Source organism: Mustelus asterias, chromosome 22, assembly GCF_964213995.1.
Source record: "Mustelus asterias chromosome 22, sMusAst1.hap1.1, whole genome shotgun sequence".
In the NCBI taxonomy this organism is placed as follows: domain Eukaryota; kingdom Metazoa; phylum Chordata; class Chondrichthyes; order Carcharhiniformes; family Triakidae; genus Mustelus; species Mustelus asterias.
Window position 1 is genome coordinate 55,161,706 of NC_135822.1, and position 14,747 is coordinate 55,176,452.

Sequence of the window (14,747 nt, forward strand, 5' to 3'; positions counted from 1 at the left end):
AGGGCAGTTGAGAGTCAACCACATTGCTGTGGCTCTGGAGTCACGTGTAGGCCAGACCAGGTAAGGATGGCCTACTTGTGACTCCAGAGCCACAGATCGGGTGACACGGTGACACAGTGGCTACGATACCCCTGGCAGCTGATCCGCGCAGGATCTGAGTGCTTGTCCGGGTACCCCATCCGGGCCAATCGCTTTCCATGGGTTGACCTTCGAGAAAGCTGCTCTGACATCTGCAATGGTGACATCAGATACAGGTTCATCCGAGGTTTCCATGGTGAATTGCCCCATAGTGTCCAAAGATGTGTAGGTTAGGTGGATTGGCCATGTTAAATTGCCCCTTACTGTCCAAAGATGTGCAGGTTAGGTGGATTGGCCATGCTAAATTGCTCCTTAGTGTCAAAGGGATTAGCAGGGTAAATACGTTGGGGTTACAGAATTAGAGCCTGGGTGGGATTGTTGTTGGTGCAGATTTGATGGGCTGAATGGTCTCCTGCTGCACTGTAGGGATTCTATGATCTACTGTGAAGCAGCCTTGTGTGTGACTGATTGGATTAAGCCTAAGCAAGGTTTGAATCATCGAAAGGGTTAGGTATAAGAGCAGGCATTTGAAATGGAGATGACCGAATTATTCGGGTTACAATAAATACAAACTGAGTAGAAATTTTCATTAGGAGATAAGTGAGGGTTTGGATTTTCATTGTCCAAGTTTTCCTTTGGGATTTGGTCAGTCCAGCAATTACCACGTGCCATATTGTAACAATTGGTACTCTGTAGGTTAATTCAGTCTTTACACAGTAAATAGGAAGGAAGAAAGCAGCCAAAACGTTTGCCAGAAAATATTTGACTTACTCAACTTTATTTTAATTGGTAGATTTCTCTGACTTTGGACTCTTGTCTTCTGTATCATTTTAGTTTCTCCTCTTTGGGGGATCAGTTGCAGTGTGGAAAAGTGCAAGGTAAGTTGTTGAGGTCGGGGTTAAAAAATGGTCTTGATTGCAACCGCAATCCGATGGACGAAAGAGGAACATTTAGTGAAATACTGACTTAGGAATTAGGAGCAGAGTAGGCCATTCAGCCCTTCGAGCCTGCTCCGTCATTCAATCAGATCATGGCTGATCTCTCCCCGGTCTCAAATCCACCTGTTCCCCATATCCCTTTAACCCATTTTTCTATCAGAAATATATCCATCTCCTTCTTGAAACCATTCAATGATTCAGACTCCCCCGCGCTATGGGGCAGCAAGTTCCACAAATTCACCACCTTCTGTGAGAAGTAGTTCCTCCTCATCTCAGTTTTAAATCTGCGCCTCTCAACCTATACCTGTGACCTCTTGTTCTAGATTGCCCCACAAGGGGAAACATTTGGCCTATGTTTACTTATCAATCCCTTTTAATATTTTATTAAAATCCATAGAATCCCTGCAGAAGGAGGCCATTTGGCCCATCAAGTCTGCACCGACAACAATCCCACCCACGCCCTATCCCCGTAACCCCACATATTTACCCTGCTAATCCCCTGACACTAGAGTCAATTTAGCATGGCCAATCAACCTAACCACAGATCTTTGGAGTGTGGGAGGAAACCCACGGAGACACGGGGAGAATGTGCAGACTCCACACAGTCACCCGAGGCCGGAATTGAACCCAGGTCCCTGGCACTGTGAGGCAGCAGTGCTAACCCACTGTGCCGCCCCACAGTAAATTTTATATACCTCGATCAGTTCCCCTCCCATCCTTTCTCAACTCCAGCTAGTACAAGCCTAAACTGTTTAATATAGCCTCATACACCAATGGCACAGTGGCAGTGGTTAGCACTACTGCCTCACAGTGGCAGGGACCTGAGTTCGATTCCCGGCTTGGGTCACTGTCTATGTGGAGTCTGTACATTCTCCTCCTTTGCTGGCGTGGGTTATCTCTGGTTTCCTCCCACAGTCTGAAAGATGTGCTGTTAGGTGTATTGACCGTGCTAAATTCTCCCTCAGTGTACCCGAACAGGCGCCGGAGTGTGGCGACTAGGGGATTTTCACAGTAACTTCACTGCAGTGTTAATGTAAGCCAACTTGTGAAACGAACAAACAAATAAAAACCTTTCATACCTGGAATCAATCTGGTGAACCTCCTCTGAGCTGCCTCCAATGCCACCACATCCCTCCTCAAATGAGGAGACCAAAACTGGACTCAATGGGTGGGATTTTCCGGTTTTTGGGCAATGGTGCCTGGAAAATCCCACCCGAGGTCAACAGGCCTTTCTATGGTCCGCCCCTTGCCTGCTACGATTCCCATGGCGGGCGGAACAGGAAAATCTGCCTCAATACTCCAGATGTGGCCTCACCAACACTCTATACAATTGCAATCACGCTTCTCTCCTTTTGTACTCCAGTCTTTTTGCAATACATGCCAACAACAAAGAACAGTACAGCAGTACAATGGAACAGGCCCTTCGGCCCTCTAAGCCTGCGACGATCATGATGCCCGACTGAATTAAAACCATCTGCACTTACAGAGCCCGTATTCTTCCATTCCCATCCTATTCATGTATTCGTCTAGTTGCCCCTTAAATGCCACTATTGTACCCGCTCCCACCACCTCCCCGGGCAGCGCGTTCCAGACATTCACCACCCTCTGTGTAAAAAAACTTGCCTCGCACATCTCCTCTAAACTTTTCCCCACGCACCTTAAACCCATGTCCCCGAGTACTTGACTTTTCTCCCCTGGGAAAGAGCATCTGACTATCCACTCTGTCCATGCCCCTCACACAATCTTGTAGACCTCTATCGGGTCACCCCCTCGACTTCCGTCGTAACCATTGCTGTTCAAAGTCAGGTAGATTTTCCTCCACTTTCCCAACATAAGATGTGGGTGCGACAGATTCGTGCAAAGGGGTAGACAACAGTGAAAGGAACGACAACATTTAAAAATATGTTTATTTAAAAAAGAAATTAAATTCCTGATGCATGATTTAAAGTTGTGGTTCTCATGGTAAGACTCTGAGGACAAGTTTCTGAAAAACAGTATCAAACATTTTAGTGTTTCCTGTAAATCCTGATCAAAATACACAAGGCCTCATTGACGAACAGTGTCAGACAGAAAGAATTTAAAAATAGTCCGTTAAAAATCTCACAGTCGACAAGTATTTTCCCTTTTTTTGTTCGAATAAATTAATTAAAAACATAAAAAGCCAAAGTTCAAGTTGTACTCAGCCTTGTTCTGGTGTCGAAGGTTTATTTCTTATAGTCGATGGCTGGGAAACGTACTTACTGTGTTCACCCCAGTCCAACGCCGGCATCTCCACACGATGGTGAGACTGCCAGAAATAACCTTTTCAGCAGTCAGTGTGGTTGTATATGTATTTTCCTTTTGTATAAACATTCCCCGAGCAGATTATAGATCCAGGGCATCCGCCCCAGTGCAGATCTATAAAGTAAATAGCATTCTTTCTAATTCTATTTCTCACAGCATTGGAAAGCCCAGATTCCTTCCATTCAGCCGCTGTCCAGTGGTTCTTGTGTGGAGCCTGCAACCTCTTGGGGTGGAGGCCACCTTGACTTTCAGTCAACCACTTGTACCTGTCTGCAAGGAGCTCCAACGTTTCACTATCATTCTGCCGCACTAGGTCAGACAGCATCCTTCGCTGTAAGTGTACAAAACCAGGGCAGAGCAGAGGCCAGGCCACATTGAAGGGTTCGGTTTTGTCAATTGGGTCTCTTTCGGTCTGTGCCTCCTCATGATTGCTAGCCAGATTTGATCTCACGGGGACACAGCGCCAGGGAGCCCGGTTCAATTCCGGCTTGGGTCAGTATCTGTGTGGCGTTTGCACGTTCTCCCCTCGTCCCAGTCCAAAGATGTGCGGGTTAGGGGGATTGGCCATGCTAAATTGCCCCTTAGTGTCAGGGGGAATCAGCAGGGTAAATGCATGGGTTATGGGGATAGGGCCTGGTTGGGATTGTGGCCGGTGCAGACTTGATGGGCCGAATGGCCTCCTTTTGCACTGTAGGATTCTATGCCACCACATTCCACAGCTTTCTGTAGGCGGCATGGTGGTTAGCATTGCTGCCTCACGACGACAGGGACCCGGGTTCAATTCCCGGCTTGGGTGACTGTCTGTGTGGAGTCTGCATGTTCTCCCCGTGTCTGAGTGGGTTTCCCGTCGGTGCTCCGGTTTCCTCCCACAGTCCGAAAGATGTGCTGGTTAGGTGCTAAATTCTCCCTCAGTGTACCCGAACTGGCGCCGGAGTGTGGCGACGAGAGAGATTCTCACAGTAACTTCATTGCGGCGTTAATGTAAGCCAACTTGTCACATTGATGAATAAACTCTCTGGAGGTGCTCACAGTTTGGTGGCGCAGTGGGTAGCGTCCCTGCCTCTTGAGCCAGAAGTTCTGGATTTGAGTCTTGCCCCCCTGGACTTCACGGCTGAAGACATATCGTGGCCCATTGGGTCGCGTATCCTTTCTGGCCAGCCGTGCGATGGAAAGAAAGTTGGCAGCCTCCGCCATCACTACCTGTAGCTCCAGACGACAGCACGCTTGCAAAATTGCACGTCCCCTGAGTGAACTGTAACAGAACCACTGTTGGCTGATGCAGGAATAGCATTTTCACTGAGCTATCAGTGGGAGTGAATGGCAACCCAAAATGGGGAGGGGGTGGGGGGAGAATACTTTAAAAGACACTACAATTCGTAAAGAGTAGGTCGCACATAACGTCTTGGGAGTGTAGGAGGTTTTTGATTTATGAAAATTAATTTTACCTTGATGGAATGCTCCGTGTTGCAATCCCTCACCAGTGAATGCTCGGAGACAGCCACACTCAATGGCAACGGGTCCCAGCGTGGAGTTCCTGTACCTGCCCAGATCTACAGTGGCTATACCTGCTTACCTCAATGTGGCAGGCGAGCGAGGGATGTTTCCCACAATCCATGTCTTCTGCTGCCTTCTACAGTGGGAATCGTGGCCGCATTATCCTTCAGTGCAGGGAGAGTGAGCGTTTGAGGGCACGGTTCAGGTTAAAAGCAGCCAACGATATGCGAAAGTTGCAGAGTTTGGTTCCTTCCTAAAGAAGGGGCACAGTGGCCCAGTGGTTAGCACTGCTGCCTCACAGCGCCAGGGACCCAGGTGACTCCTGCACGTTCTCCGTGTCTGCATGGGTTTTCCCCAGATGCAGGTTTGGGGATTGGCCACGCTAAAGCACCCCTTAGTGTCCAAAGATGTGCAGGTCAGGTTGATTGGCCGTGCTAAATTGCCCCTTAGTGTCCAAAGATGTGCAGGTTAGGTGGATTGGCCATGCTAAATTGCCCCTTAGTGTCCAAAGATGTGCAGGTTAGGTGGATTGGCCATGCTAAATTGCCCCTTAGTGTCCAAAGATGTGTAGGTTAGGTGGATTGGCCGTGCTAAATTGCCCCTTAGTGTCCAAAGATGTGTAGGTTAGGTGGATTGGCCATGCTAAATTGTCCCTAGTGTCAGGGGGATTAGCAGAGCAATCTGGATGTTGGAGGGAGCAGTGTGGGCGCATTGAGGGGGAAGTGGGTCCATGTGGAGGGGGGGGGGGGTGGAAGTGGGTCCATGGGAGGGGGGAAAGTGGGTCCGGGGGGGGGGAGGGGGGGAGTGGGTCCATGGAGGGGGTCCATGGGGGGACAGAGTGGGTCCATTGGGGGGCAGAATGGGTGCATGGGGTGGGGGGCAGAGTGACTCCATTGGGGGGAACAGAGTGGATCCATTGCGGGGAAGAGTGGATCCATGGCGGGGGCAGAGTGGGTCCATGGGGGGTGGGAAGTGGGTCCATGGGGGGGTGGGGGGGGAAGTGGATCCATGGGGGGGTGGGGGGGGGAAGTGGATCCATGGCGGGGGCAGAGTGGATTCATTGGGGTGGGGGGCAGAGTGACTCCATTGGGGGAAACAGAGTGGATCCATTGCGGGGAAGAGTGGATCCATGGCAGGGGCAGAGTGGATTCATTGGGGTGGGGGGCAGAGTGACTCCATTGGGGGAAACAGAGTGGATCCATTGCGGGGAAGAGTGGATCCATGGCGGGGGCAGAGTGGGTCCATGGGGGGTGGGAAGTGGGTCCATGGGGGGTGGGAAGTGGGTCCATGGGGGGGTGGGGGGGCGAAGTGGGTCCATGGGGGGGTCGGGGGGAAGTGGGTCCATTGGGGGGACAGAGCGGGTCCTTTGGGGGGCAGAATGGGTGCATGGGGTGGGGGGCAGAGTGGCTCCATTTGGGGGAACAGAGTGGATCCATGGCGGGGCAGAGTGGATCCATTGGGGGGGGGGTCAGAGTGGGTCCATTGGGGGCAGAGTAGCTCCATTGGGGGGGGGGGGAGAGTGGATCCATTGGGGGTCAGAGTGGATCCATTGGGGGGGGGCAGTGTGGATTCATTGTGGGGGGAGAAAGAGTGGTTCATTGGAGGGCACAGTGGGTCCATTGGGGGGGAGAGCTGGTCCATTGGGGGGACAGTGTGGGTCCATTGGGGGGGCAGTGTGGGTCCATGGGGGGGCAGTGTGGGTCCACTGGGGAGGGGCATTGTGGGTCCATTAGGTGGAGCAGTGTGGGTCCATTGGGGGGGGCAGTGTGGGTCCATTGGGGGGGCAGTGTGGGTCCATTAGGTGGAGCAGTGTGGGTCCATTGGGGGGGCAGTGTGGGTCCATTGGGGGGGCAGTGTGGGTCCATTGGGGGGGCAGTGTGGGTCCATTGGGGGGGGCAGTGTGGGTCCATTGGGGGGGGCAGTGTGGGTCCATTAGGTGGAGCAGTGTGGGTCCATGGGGGGGCGGGGGGCAGAGTTCAAACCAATGGGCGCCATTGGCCAGTGTTTAATACGCAATGCCGCCTATTCCTGGATTCGGGGAAAAGAATAGAATCCAAAGATGTGCAGGTTAGGTGGATTGGCTGTGCTAAATTTCCCCATAGTGTCAGAGAGACTAGGATAAATGTATGGGGTTATGGGGATAGGGCCTGGGTGGGATTGTGGTCGGTGCAGACTCGATGGGCCGAATGGCCTCTTTCTGCCCTGTAGATTCTATGATTTCTATAATAGGAACTCTATACCTGCTGGCTTGGGGAGCCTGGAGCTGTAATCTCGCGAGCCAGAATTTACAGGAGCAAAATTAAACGTCTAATCAAAACGGGTGGTCCGGAGTCTGAAACTCTCGCCCACAAATGGCAACCGACATTCCATCGATTGCAAACTTTAAACCTGAGATCGATAGGATTTGTGCCAACTGGAGGTATTGGGGGATACTGGGGGGGGTAGGGGGGTGCGAAGGGGTGTGTGTGTGTGGTCGCACAGAGTGAGCGGACTGAATGGACGGCGTGTGGGGATCCTGTGGAACCGTCCGCCAAACCGCCCGTCAGAGCTGGCAGGGGCCTGATGGGCCGAATGGTCTCAGCCTGTGTGTCACGAGTCTTGTCATAGAGTGCACGCCCCCACCCTCCCCCCCAGTCCTTTTCAGCAGGGGTAATAACGAGGTTGCTGCTCGTGTCGGGGGGATGCCCACCGAACGTTTTGGCTTCACTGTTGTGGACGGGGCAGTGGCGGGAGATCAGAAGCCCGCCCCCCCCCCGTATTTGATCATGTAATGTTTCTCTTAGCTTATTAACGAAATGCCTAACTACAGAAGTCCCCTGCAAAGGTGGCAGTGATCGGCAAATAGCAGCGTGAACTGTGGCGGGAAGGAGGTAACCTCTCATTCATTCCCCCTTCTCAAGCCCACTGGGGGATGGAGTGGGAATCTCTTAGTCGTCAAAAAGACTTGGTTTTTAAAGGGAACACATTCGGTCTATTCCTCACCACCACCCCCCCCCCCCCCCCCCGCCCGCGCCAACCTCCGTTTTTTTTTTTCAGTAAGAAGTCTCACAACACCAGGTTAAAGTCCAACAGGTTTATTTGGAATCACGAGCTTTCGGAGCACCGCTCCTTCATCAGGTGAGCGGAGAGGTAGGTTCACAAACACAGCATATATAGGCCAAGACACAACTGCAGGATAATGGTTGGAATGCGAGTCTTTACAGATAATCAAGTCTTTCCAGGTACAGACAGTGCGAGTGGAGAGAGGGATAATCACAGGTTAAAGAGGTGTGAACTGTCTCCAGCTGGGACAGTTAGTAGGATTTTCCAGGCCAAATGGTGAGGGTTACATGGAGTGTGACATGAACCCAAGATCCCGGTCGAGGCCGTCCTCATGTGTGCGGAACTTGGCTATCAGTTTCTGCTCAGCGATTCTGCGCTGTCGTGTGTCGTGAAGGCCGCCTTGGAGAGCGCTTACCCGAAGATCAGAGGCCAAATGCCCGTGACTGCTGAAGTGTTCCCCCGACAAGAAGGGAACAAACTCCTGCCTGGCGATTGTCGAGCGGTGTCCGTTCATCCGTTGTCATAGCAATCACCAGACAGGAGTTGCTCCCTTCCTAACAGGGGACACTTCAGCGGTCACGGGCATTCAGCCTCTGATCTTCGGGTAAGTGTTCTCCAAGGCGGCCTTCACAACACACAACAGCGCAGAATCGCTGAGCAGAAACTGATAGCCAAGTTCCGCACACATGAGGACGGCCTCAACCGGGATATTAGATTCATGTCACACTCCGTGTAACCCCCACCATTTGGCCTGGAAAATCCTACTAACTGTCCTGGCTGGAGACAGTTCACACCTCTTTAACCTGTGATTAACCCTCTCTCCACTCGCACTGTCTGTACCTGGAAAGACTTGATTATCTGGAAAGACTCGCATTCCAACCATTATCCTGCAGTTGTGTCTTGACCTATATACATGCCGTGTTTGTGAAACCCACCTCTCCGCTCACCTGATGAAGGAGCAGCGCTCCGAAAGCTCATGATTCCAAATAAACCTGTTGGACTTTAACCTGGTGTTGTGAGACTTCTTACTGCGCCCACCCCAACGCCGGAATCTCCACATCATGGGTCTTTTTTTTTGCATCAAAGCAGAGGACTTTGTGAATTCCTGGATGCCAAAAACGAAAGTAGTCGCAAACTCAGCCAACAGAAACAAACCCCCCCCCCCCCTCCCCCGTATAATCCAAACCCACCTCTTTTAAATTGAACCCACTGAAATATCACTTGACAAAAATAAGTGAACGGGATTGGTGGTGGGGGGAGGGGGGAATTTGCACAGTTGTTGTGCATCTAAAGGACGGCGGCGCTATCTTACGTCTCCCTCTCCAGCCTGAATGTTCCGCGCCGTGCAGCAATCCTAGGCTGGAAAGTGCTCCTGTCCCGTTCCGTGCAGAGTTAAGGGATGATCGACTCTCCCGAGATGTTGTGTCCCCACGCTGGTCTTTCGATGAGTTGAATCTCAAGACCGAGAGAAAGGTGGGGGTTTTCCCTTTTTTTTTGCTTTCCCCTAACTGAACGGGGTCAGAGCCTGAACATTGCTGTCAAGAGAGAGAGAGACGTGCAGTCGAAGTTTTGCACCCTGCACTCATCAGGATCAAAGCAAGAATGCCAAATTTCAAATGATCACAACATGGCGGCACAGCGGTTGGCACTGCTGTCTCAGCACCAGGAACCTGGGTTCAAACCTCGGGTGACTGTGTGTGCAGAGTCTGCACATTCTCCCCATGTCTGCGTGGGTTTCCTCTGGGTGCTCCGGCTTCCTCCCACAGTCCAAAGATGTGCAGGTTAGGTGGATTGGCCATGCTAAATTGTCCCTTAGTGTCCAAAGATGTGCTGGTTAGGTGGATTGGCCATGCTAAATTGTCCCTTAGTGTCCAAAGATGTGCTGGTTAGATGGATTGGCCATGCTAAATTGTCCCTTAGTGTCCAAAGATGTGCAGGTTAGGTGGATTGGCTATGCTAAATTGTCCCTTAGTGACCAAAGATGTGCAGGTTAGGTGGATTGGCCATGCTAAATTGCCCCTGTGTCAGATGGACTAGCAAGGTAAATACGGGGGATTACAGGGATAGGGCCTGGGTGGGATCATTGTCGGTGCAGACAGGACAGGCCAAATGGCCTCCTTCTGCACTGTAAGATTCCTTTTTAAGTTTATTTATTAGTGTCACAAGTAGGCTTACATTAACACTGCAATGAAGTTACTGTGAAAATCCCCTACTCGCCACACTCCGGCGCCTGTTCAGATACACTGAGGGAGAATTTAGTATGACCAATCCACCTAACCCGCACATCTTTGCAGTGTGGGAGGAAACCGGAGCACCCGGAGGAAACCCACGCAGACACGAAGAGAACGTGCAAACTCTGCACAGACAGTGACCCAAGGCCGGGAATCGAACCCGGGTCCCTGGCGCTGTGAGGCAGCAGTGCTAACCACTGTGCCACCGAGCCACCCCTTCTATGATTCTACACCAGTTTATGCTGCAGGAAAAAAGGGTGCTGATTGGTTGGCAAGCCCACTATGATTGGTGTTGCCATGGAGAAAGCAACAGGGAAGCACAGGCTCCTTGTTTGTCTTATAAAATTGGGCATTCTCACCTTTGTCCTGATGAGTGCTAGATGAAAAACTTCGACAGCATTGTCTTTCTCTCTTTATGACAATGTCCAAGCTCTGGTGGGAAGTCATTCGAAAAATAAAACAGAGGGAGAGTGTGGCTCAGACAGCGAGGAATCCAAATCAACTCAGACCTCTTGGCGTGGCGGGACGGGACGGGATGGGGGAAGCCCATTTTTCCGCCGAGCCGGTTAAATCATGGCGATGCTCTCCGGGTTACTGTTCAGGTGCGCGGACGCGCTGCTCCCCGGGGATTTGGAGGCTTTGCTCTTCCCTCTCCGCATGATGGCCAGCACGGTCTCGTTGGTGATGGAGGCAAAGTCAAAGGAGAACGTGCCGTAAAAGACCAGGACGTCCACAGTAAAGATCCACTCGCAAACGGCAGCAGCATGCTGGAACAGAGAACTCTCGTGGATGAAGAATATGCCACCTGAAGACAGCTTTGTTTAAGGAAATCGCTCGCCAGGAAGTGAAACAAAGAACAGACACAGTCAATATGCTCAGGCTCCTGTCTGTGCTGGGCACCGACACCTTTGGAGATCTACAGTTCCACGGGCAACAGCAATCATTCGGTATATCCTCAAGGGGCTATTCTTAAACGTTACTGGAATCATAGAATCCCGACAGTGCAGGAGGAGGCCATTCGGCCCATCGAGTCTGCACTGACCACAATCTCACCCAGGCCCTACCCCCGTAACCCCACATACTTACCCTCCTAATCCCCATGACACTAGGGTCAATTTAGCATGGCCAATCCACCTAACCTGCACATCTTTGGACACTAAGGGGCAATATAGCATGGCCAATCCACCTAACCTACACATCTTGGGACACTAAGGGACAATTTAGCATGGCCAATCCACCTAACCTGCACATCTTGGGACACTAAGGGACAATTTAGCATGGCCAATCCACCTAACCTGCACATCTTGGGACACTAAGGGGCACTTTAGCATGGCCAATCTACCTAACCCGCACATCTTTGGGCACTAAGGGGCAATTTAGCATGGCCAATCTACCTAACCTGAACATCTTTGGACACTAAGGGGCAATTTAGCATAGCCAATCCACCTAACCTGCACATCTTTGGACACTAAGGGGCAATTTAGCATGGCCAATCCACCTAACCTGCACATCTTTGGACACTAAGGGACAATTTACCATGGCCAATCCACCTATCCTACCCCCGTAACCCCACATTTACCCTGCTAATCCCTCTAACCAAGGATCCCGGGACACTAAGGGTCAATTTAGCACGGCCAATCAATCTAACCTGCACATCTTTGGACTGTGGGGGGAAACCCACGCAGACACAGGGAGAACGTGCAAACTGCACACAGACAGTGACCCAAGCTGGGAATCGAATCCTGGTCCCTGGCGCTGTGAGGCAGCAGTGCTAACCGTTGTGCCACCCAATATATTATCTTGTACTTGGATCATTTTACTGACCACGCTTTTTCAGACCTCCACCCGTGCTATTATCTAAACAAGTTCATTGCGAGTTAAACTGGGAAAGGCAGCCAAGTATAAAAAAGCCTGGCCTGCCTACTGGACGGAAACAGAGTGTGAAAGGCCAGGACTCTCAAAGACCTTCAACTGCAAGAACGCGTGGTTTAACTGACACTCCATCAACAGGAAGCTACCTGCCCCCATGGTGAGCAGTTGTCATGGTGACAAATGGGCCTCTTGTGCTTCAATGGATTCCGGCTGGTGAATAGAAATGAGATTTATTGGTGGGGTGGAGGCAGATTAATGACTCCGGCTGCATAACCAGCACGTGACCAGCCTTGGAACTGAAACACCCAGGATGAACATGAAACAACTCTTCCTCCCCGAATACTCTCAGTGTCAGACTCATTGCAATGCCTCCAACTCGCAACCTGGTCATAGAATCCCTACAGCGCAGGGGGAGGTCATTCGGCCCATCGAGTCCGCACCGACCACAATCCCACCCAGACCCTATTCCCATAACCCCACATCTTTACCCTGCTAATCCCCCTGACACTAAGGGACAAGTTAGCATGGCCAATCCCCCTAACCTGCACATCTTTGGACACTAAGGGGCAGTTTAGCATGGCCAATCCACCTAACCTGCACATCTTTGGACTAAAAACACGGGGGCGGCACGGTGGTTAGCACTGCTGCCTCACAGTGGTAGGGACCTGGGTTCGATTCCCGGCTTGGGTCACTGTCTGTGCGGAGTCTGCACGTTCTCCCCATGTCTGCGTGGGTTCCCTCCGGGTGCTCCGGTTTCCTCCCACAGTCCAAAGATGTGCGGGTTAGGTGGCTTGGGTATGCTAAATTGCCACTTCATCTCAGGTGGACTCACTGGGGTAAATGCATGGGGTTATGGGGATAGGGCCTGGGTGGGATTGTGGTCAGTGCAGACTCGATGGGCCGAATGGCCTCCTTCTGCACTGTAGGATTCTATAACTCTAAAGATATATGGGGAGAATGTGCGAACTCCACACAGACACCCGAGGCTGAAATTGAACCCGGGCCCCTGCCACTGTGAGGCAGCAGTGCCAACCACCATGCCGTCCAAGTTCCTTCCAGGTACCTCAAGACCTCCTCTCCCCCCTCAGCTTCCCTGTTCTGAACAGTTGATCTGCCGTTAACATTTGGCTCCTCAGTTACTCTCCTAACCCATTTCCCCATCACACAGCTCAGGAGATGATAGACTGGGTGTATGAGATTAGGCAAGACGATGGCCTAGTGGTATTATTGCTCGGCTGTTAATCCATAAATTCAGCTGTTCTGGGGACCTGGGTTCGAATCCCACTGTGGCAGATGGTGGAATTTGAATTCAACTAAAAGAAACCTGGAATTAAGAATCTGCTGATGACCAAGAAAGGTGTAATTTGAGGGGTGGAGACTCAGCAAGACCTTGGAGTCCTCATGCATCAGTCGCTGAAAGTAAGCGCGCAGGTGCAGCAGCAGTAAAGAAGGCAAATGGTATGTTGGCCTTCATAGCGAGAGGATTTGAGTGTAGGGATAGGGATGTTTTGCTGCAATTGTACAGGGTGTTGGTGAGGCCACACCTGGAGTATTGTGTGCAGTTTTGGTGTCCTTATCTGAGGAAGGATGTCCTTGCTATAGAGGGAGTGCAGCAAAGGTTGATTCCTGGGATGGCAGGTCTGTCATATGAGGAGAGACTAAGTCGGTTAGGATTATATTCACTGGAGTCTAGAAGAGTGAGAGGGGAATCTCATAGAAACTTATAAAATTCTAACAGGGTTAGACAGGGTAGATTCAGAAAGAATGTTCCCGATGGTGGGGGGAGTCCAGAACTAGGGGTCACAGTTTGAGGATAAGGGGTAAACCTTTTAGGACTGAGGTGAGGAGAAATTTTTTCACCCAGAGGGTGGTGAATGTGTGGAATTCACTCCCACAGAAAGTAGTTGAGGACGAAATGTGTGATTTCAAGAAGGAATTAGATACAGCTCTTGGGGCTAAAGGGATCAAGGGATATGGAGGGAAGGGGGGTATCAGGATATTGAATTTGATGATCAGCCATGATCAAAATAGCGGAGCAGGCTCGAAGGGCCGAATGGCCTCCTCCTGCTTCTAGTTTCTATGTAAACTATCAGATAGAGTGGTAAAGTCAACATCATCTGCACTTACTCACCAACTCTACCTGTCAGCATCTCAGATAAGTGGCATTTCAAAGACTCCTGTGGGCAGCACGGTGGCACAGTGGGTTAGCACTGCTGCCTCACAGCACCAGGGACCCGGGTTCGATTCCCGGCTGGGGTCACTGTCTTTGTGTGGAGTTTGCACGTTCTCCCCGTGTCTGCGTGGGTTTCCTCCTCGAGCTCTGGTTTCCTCCCACAGCCTGAAAGACGTGCTGGTTAGGGTGCATTGGCCGTTCTAAATTCTCCCTCAGTGTAACCCGAACAGGTGCCAGAGTGTGGCGACTCGGGGATTTTCACAGTAACTTCATTGCAGTGTTAATGTAAGCCTAACTAATAAATAAACTTTATTAAACCAAATGGCGAGAGGCTGTGTATCCTGGGTGACTTCAACACACGCATGGGGGGGCAGATAGTGATTTATTGCCAACGCGCGTCAGTCACCATGGGGTGGGCTATGGTCATTCACAGCCCTTCATGCCCAGAATGGACTCTGCTTCACCCACACCTTACTCGAGGGAAGACATTTCCACAAAGCATCAGGACATTGGCCAAGGTTTGGACATTGGGTGGCACGGTGGCGCAGTGGTTAGCACTGCTGCCTCACAGTGCTAGGGACCCAGGTTCGATTCCCGACTTGGGTCACTGTCTATGTGGAGTCTGCATGTTCTCTC

At 51.3% G+C, this 14,747-nt stretch overlaps 1 protein-coding gene across 4 annotated transcripts in view; it reads right to left on the bottom strand.

Annotated features, from left to right (window-relative positions):
* Positions 1-2,905: 2,905 nt before the first annotated feature.
* tmem150aa (transmembrane protein 150Aa) overlaps positions 2,906-14,747 on the bottom strand; it is a 46,243-nt gene continuing 34,401 nt past the window's right edge. Inside the window, exons 7-8 of one of the 4 annotated variants that reach the window (XR_013500561.1) lie at positions 10,576-10,871; positions 2,906-3,000 (exon numbers count right to left, since the gene is read on the bottom strand). Coding sequence is in view for 1 of the 4 variants with exons in the window: in XM_078239295.1 (XP_078095421.1) it covers positions 10,633-10,871 (239 nt within the window). In the remaining 3 variants the exon portion in view is untranslated. Of the gene's footprint in view, positions 3,001-8,729; positions 10,872-14,747 lie in introns of those variants that run through there. The other 3 variants (XR_013500560.1, XR_013500559.1, XM_078239295.1) reach the window with 3 other exon arrangements.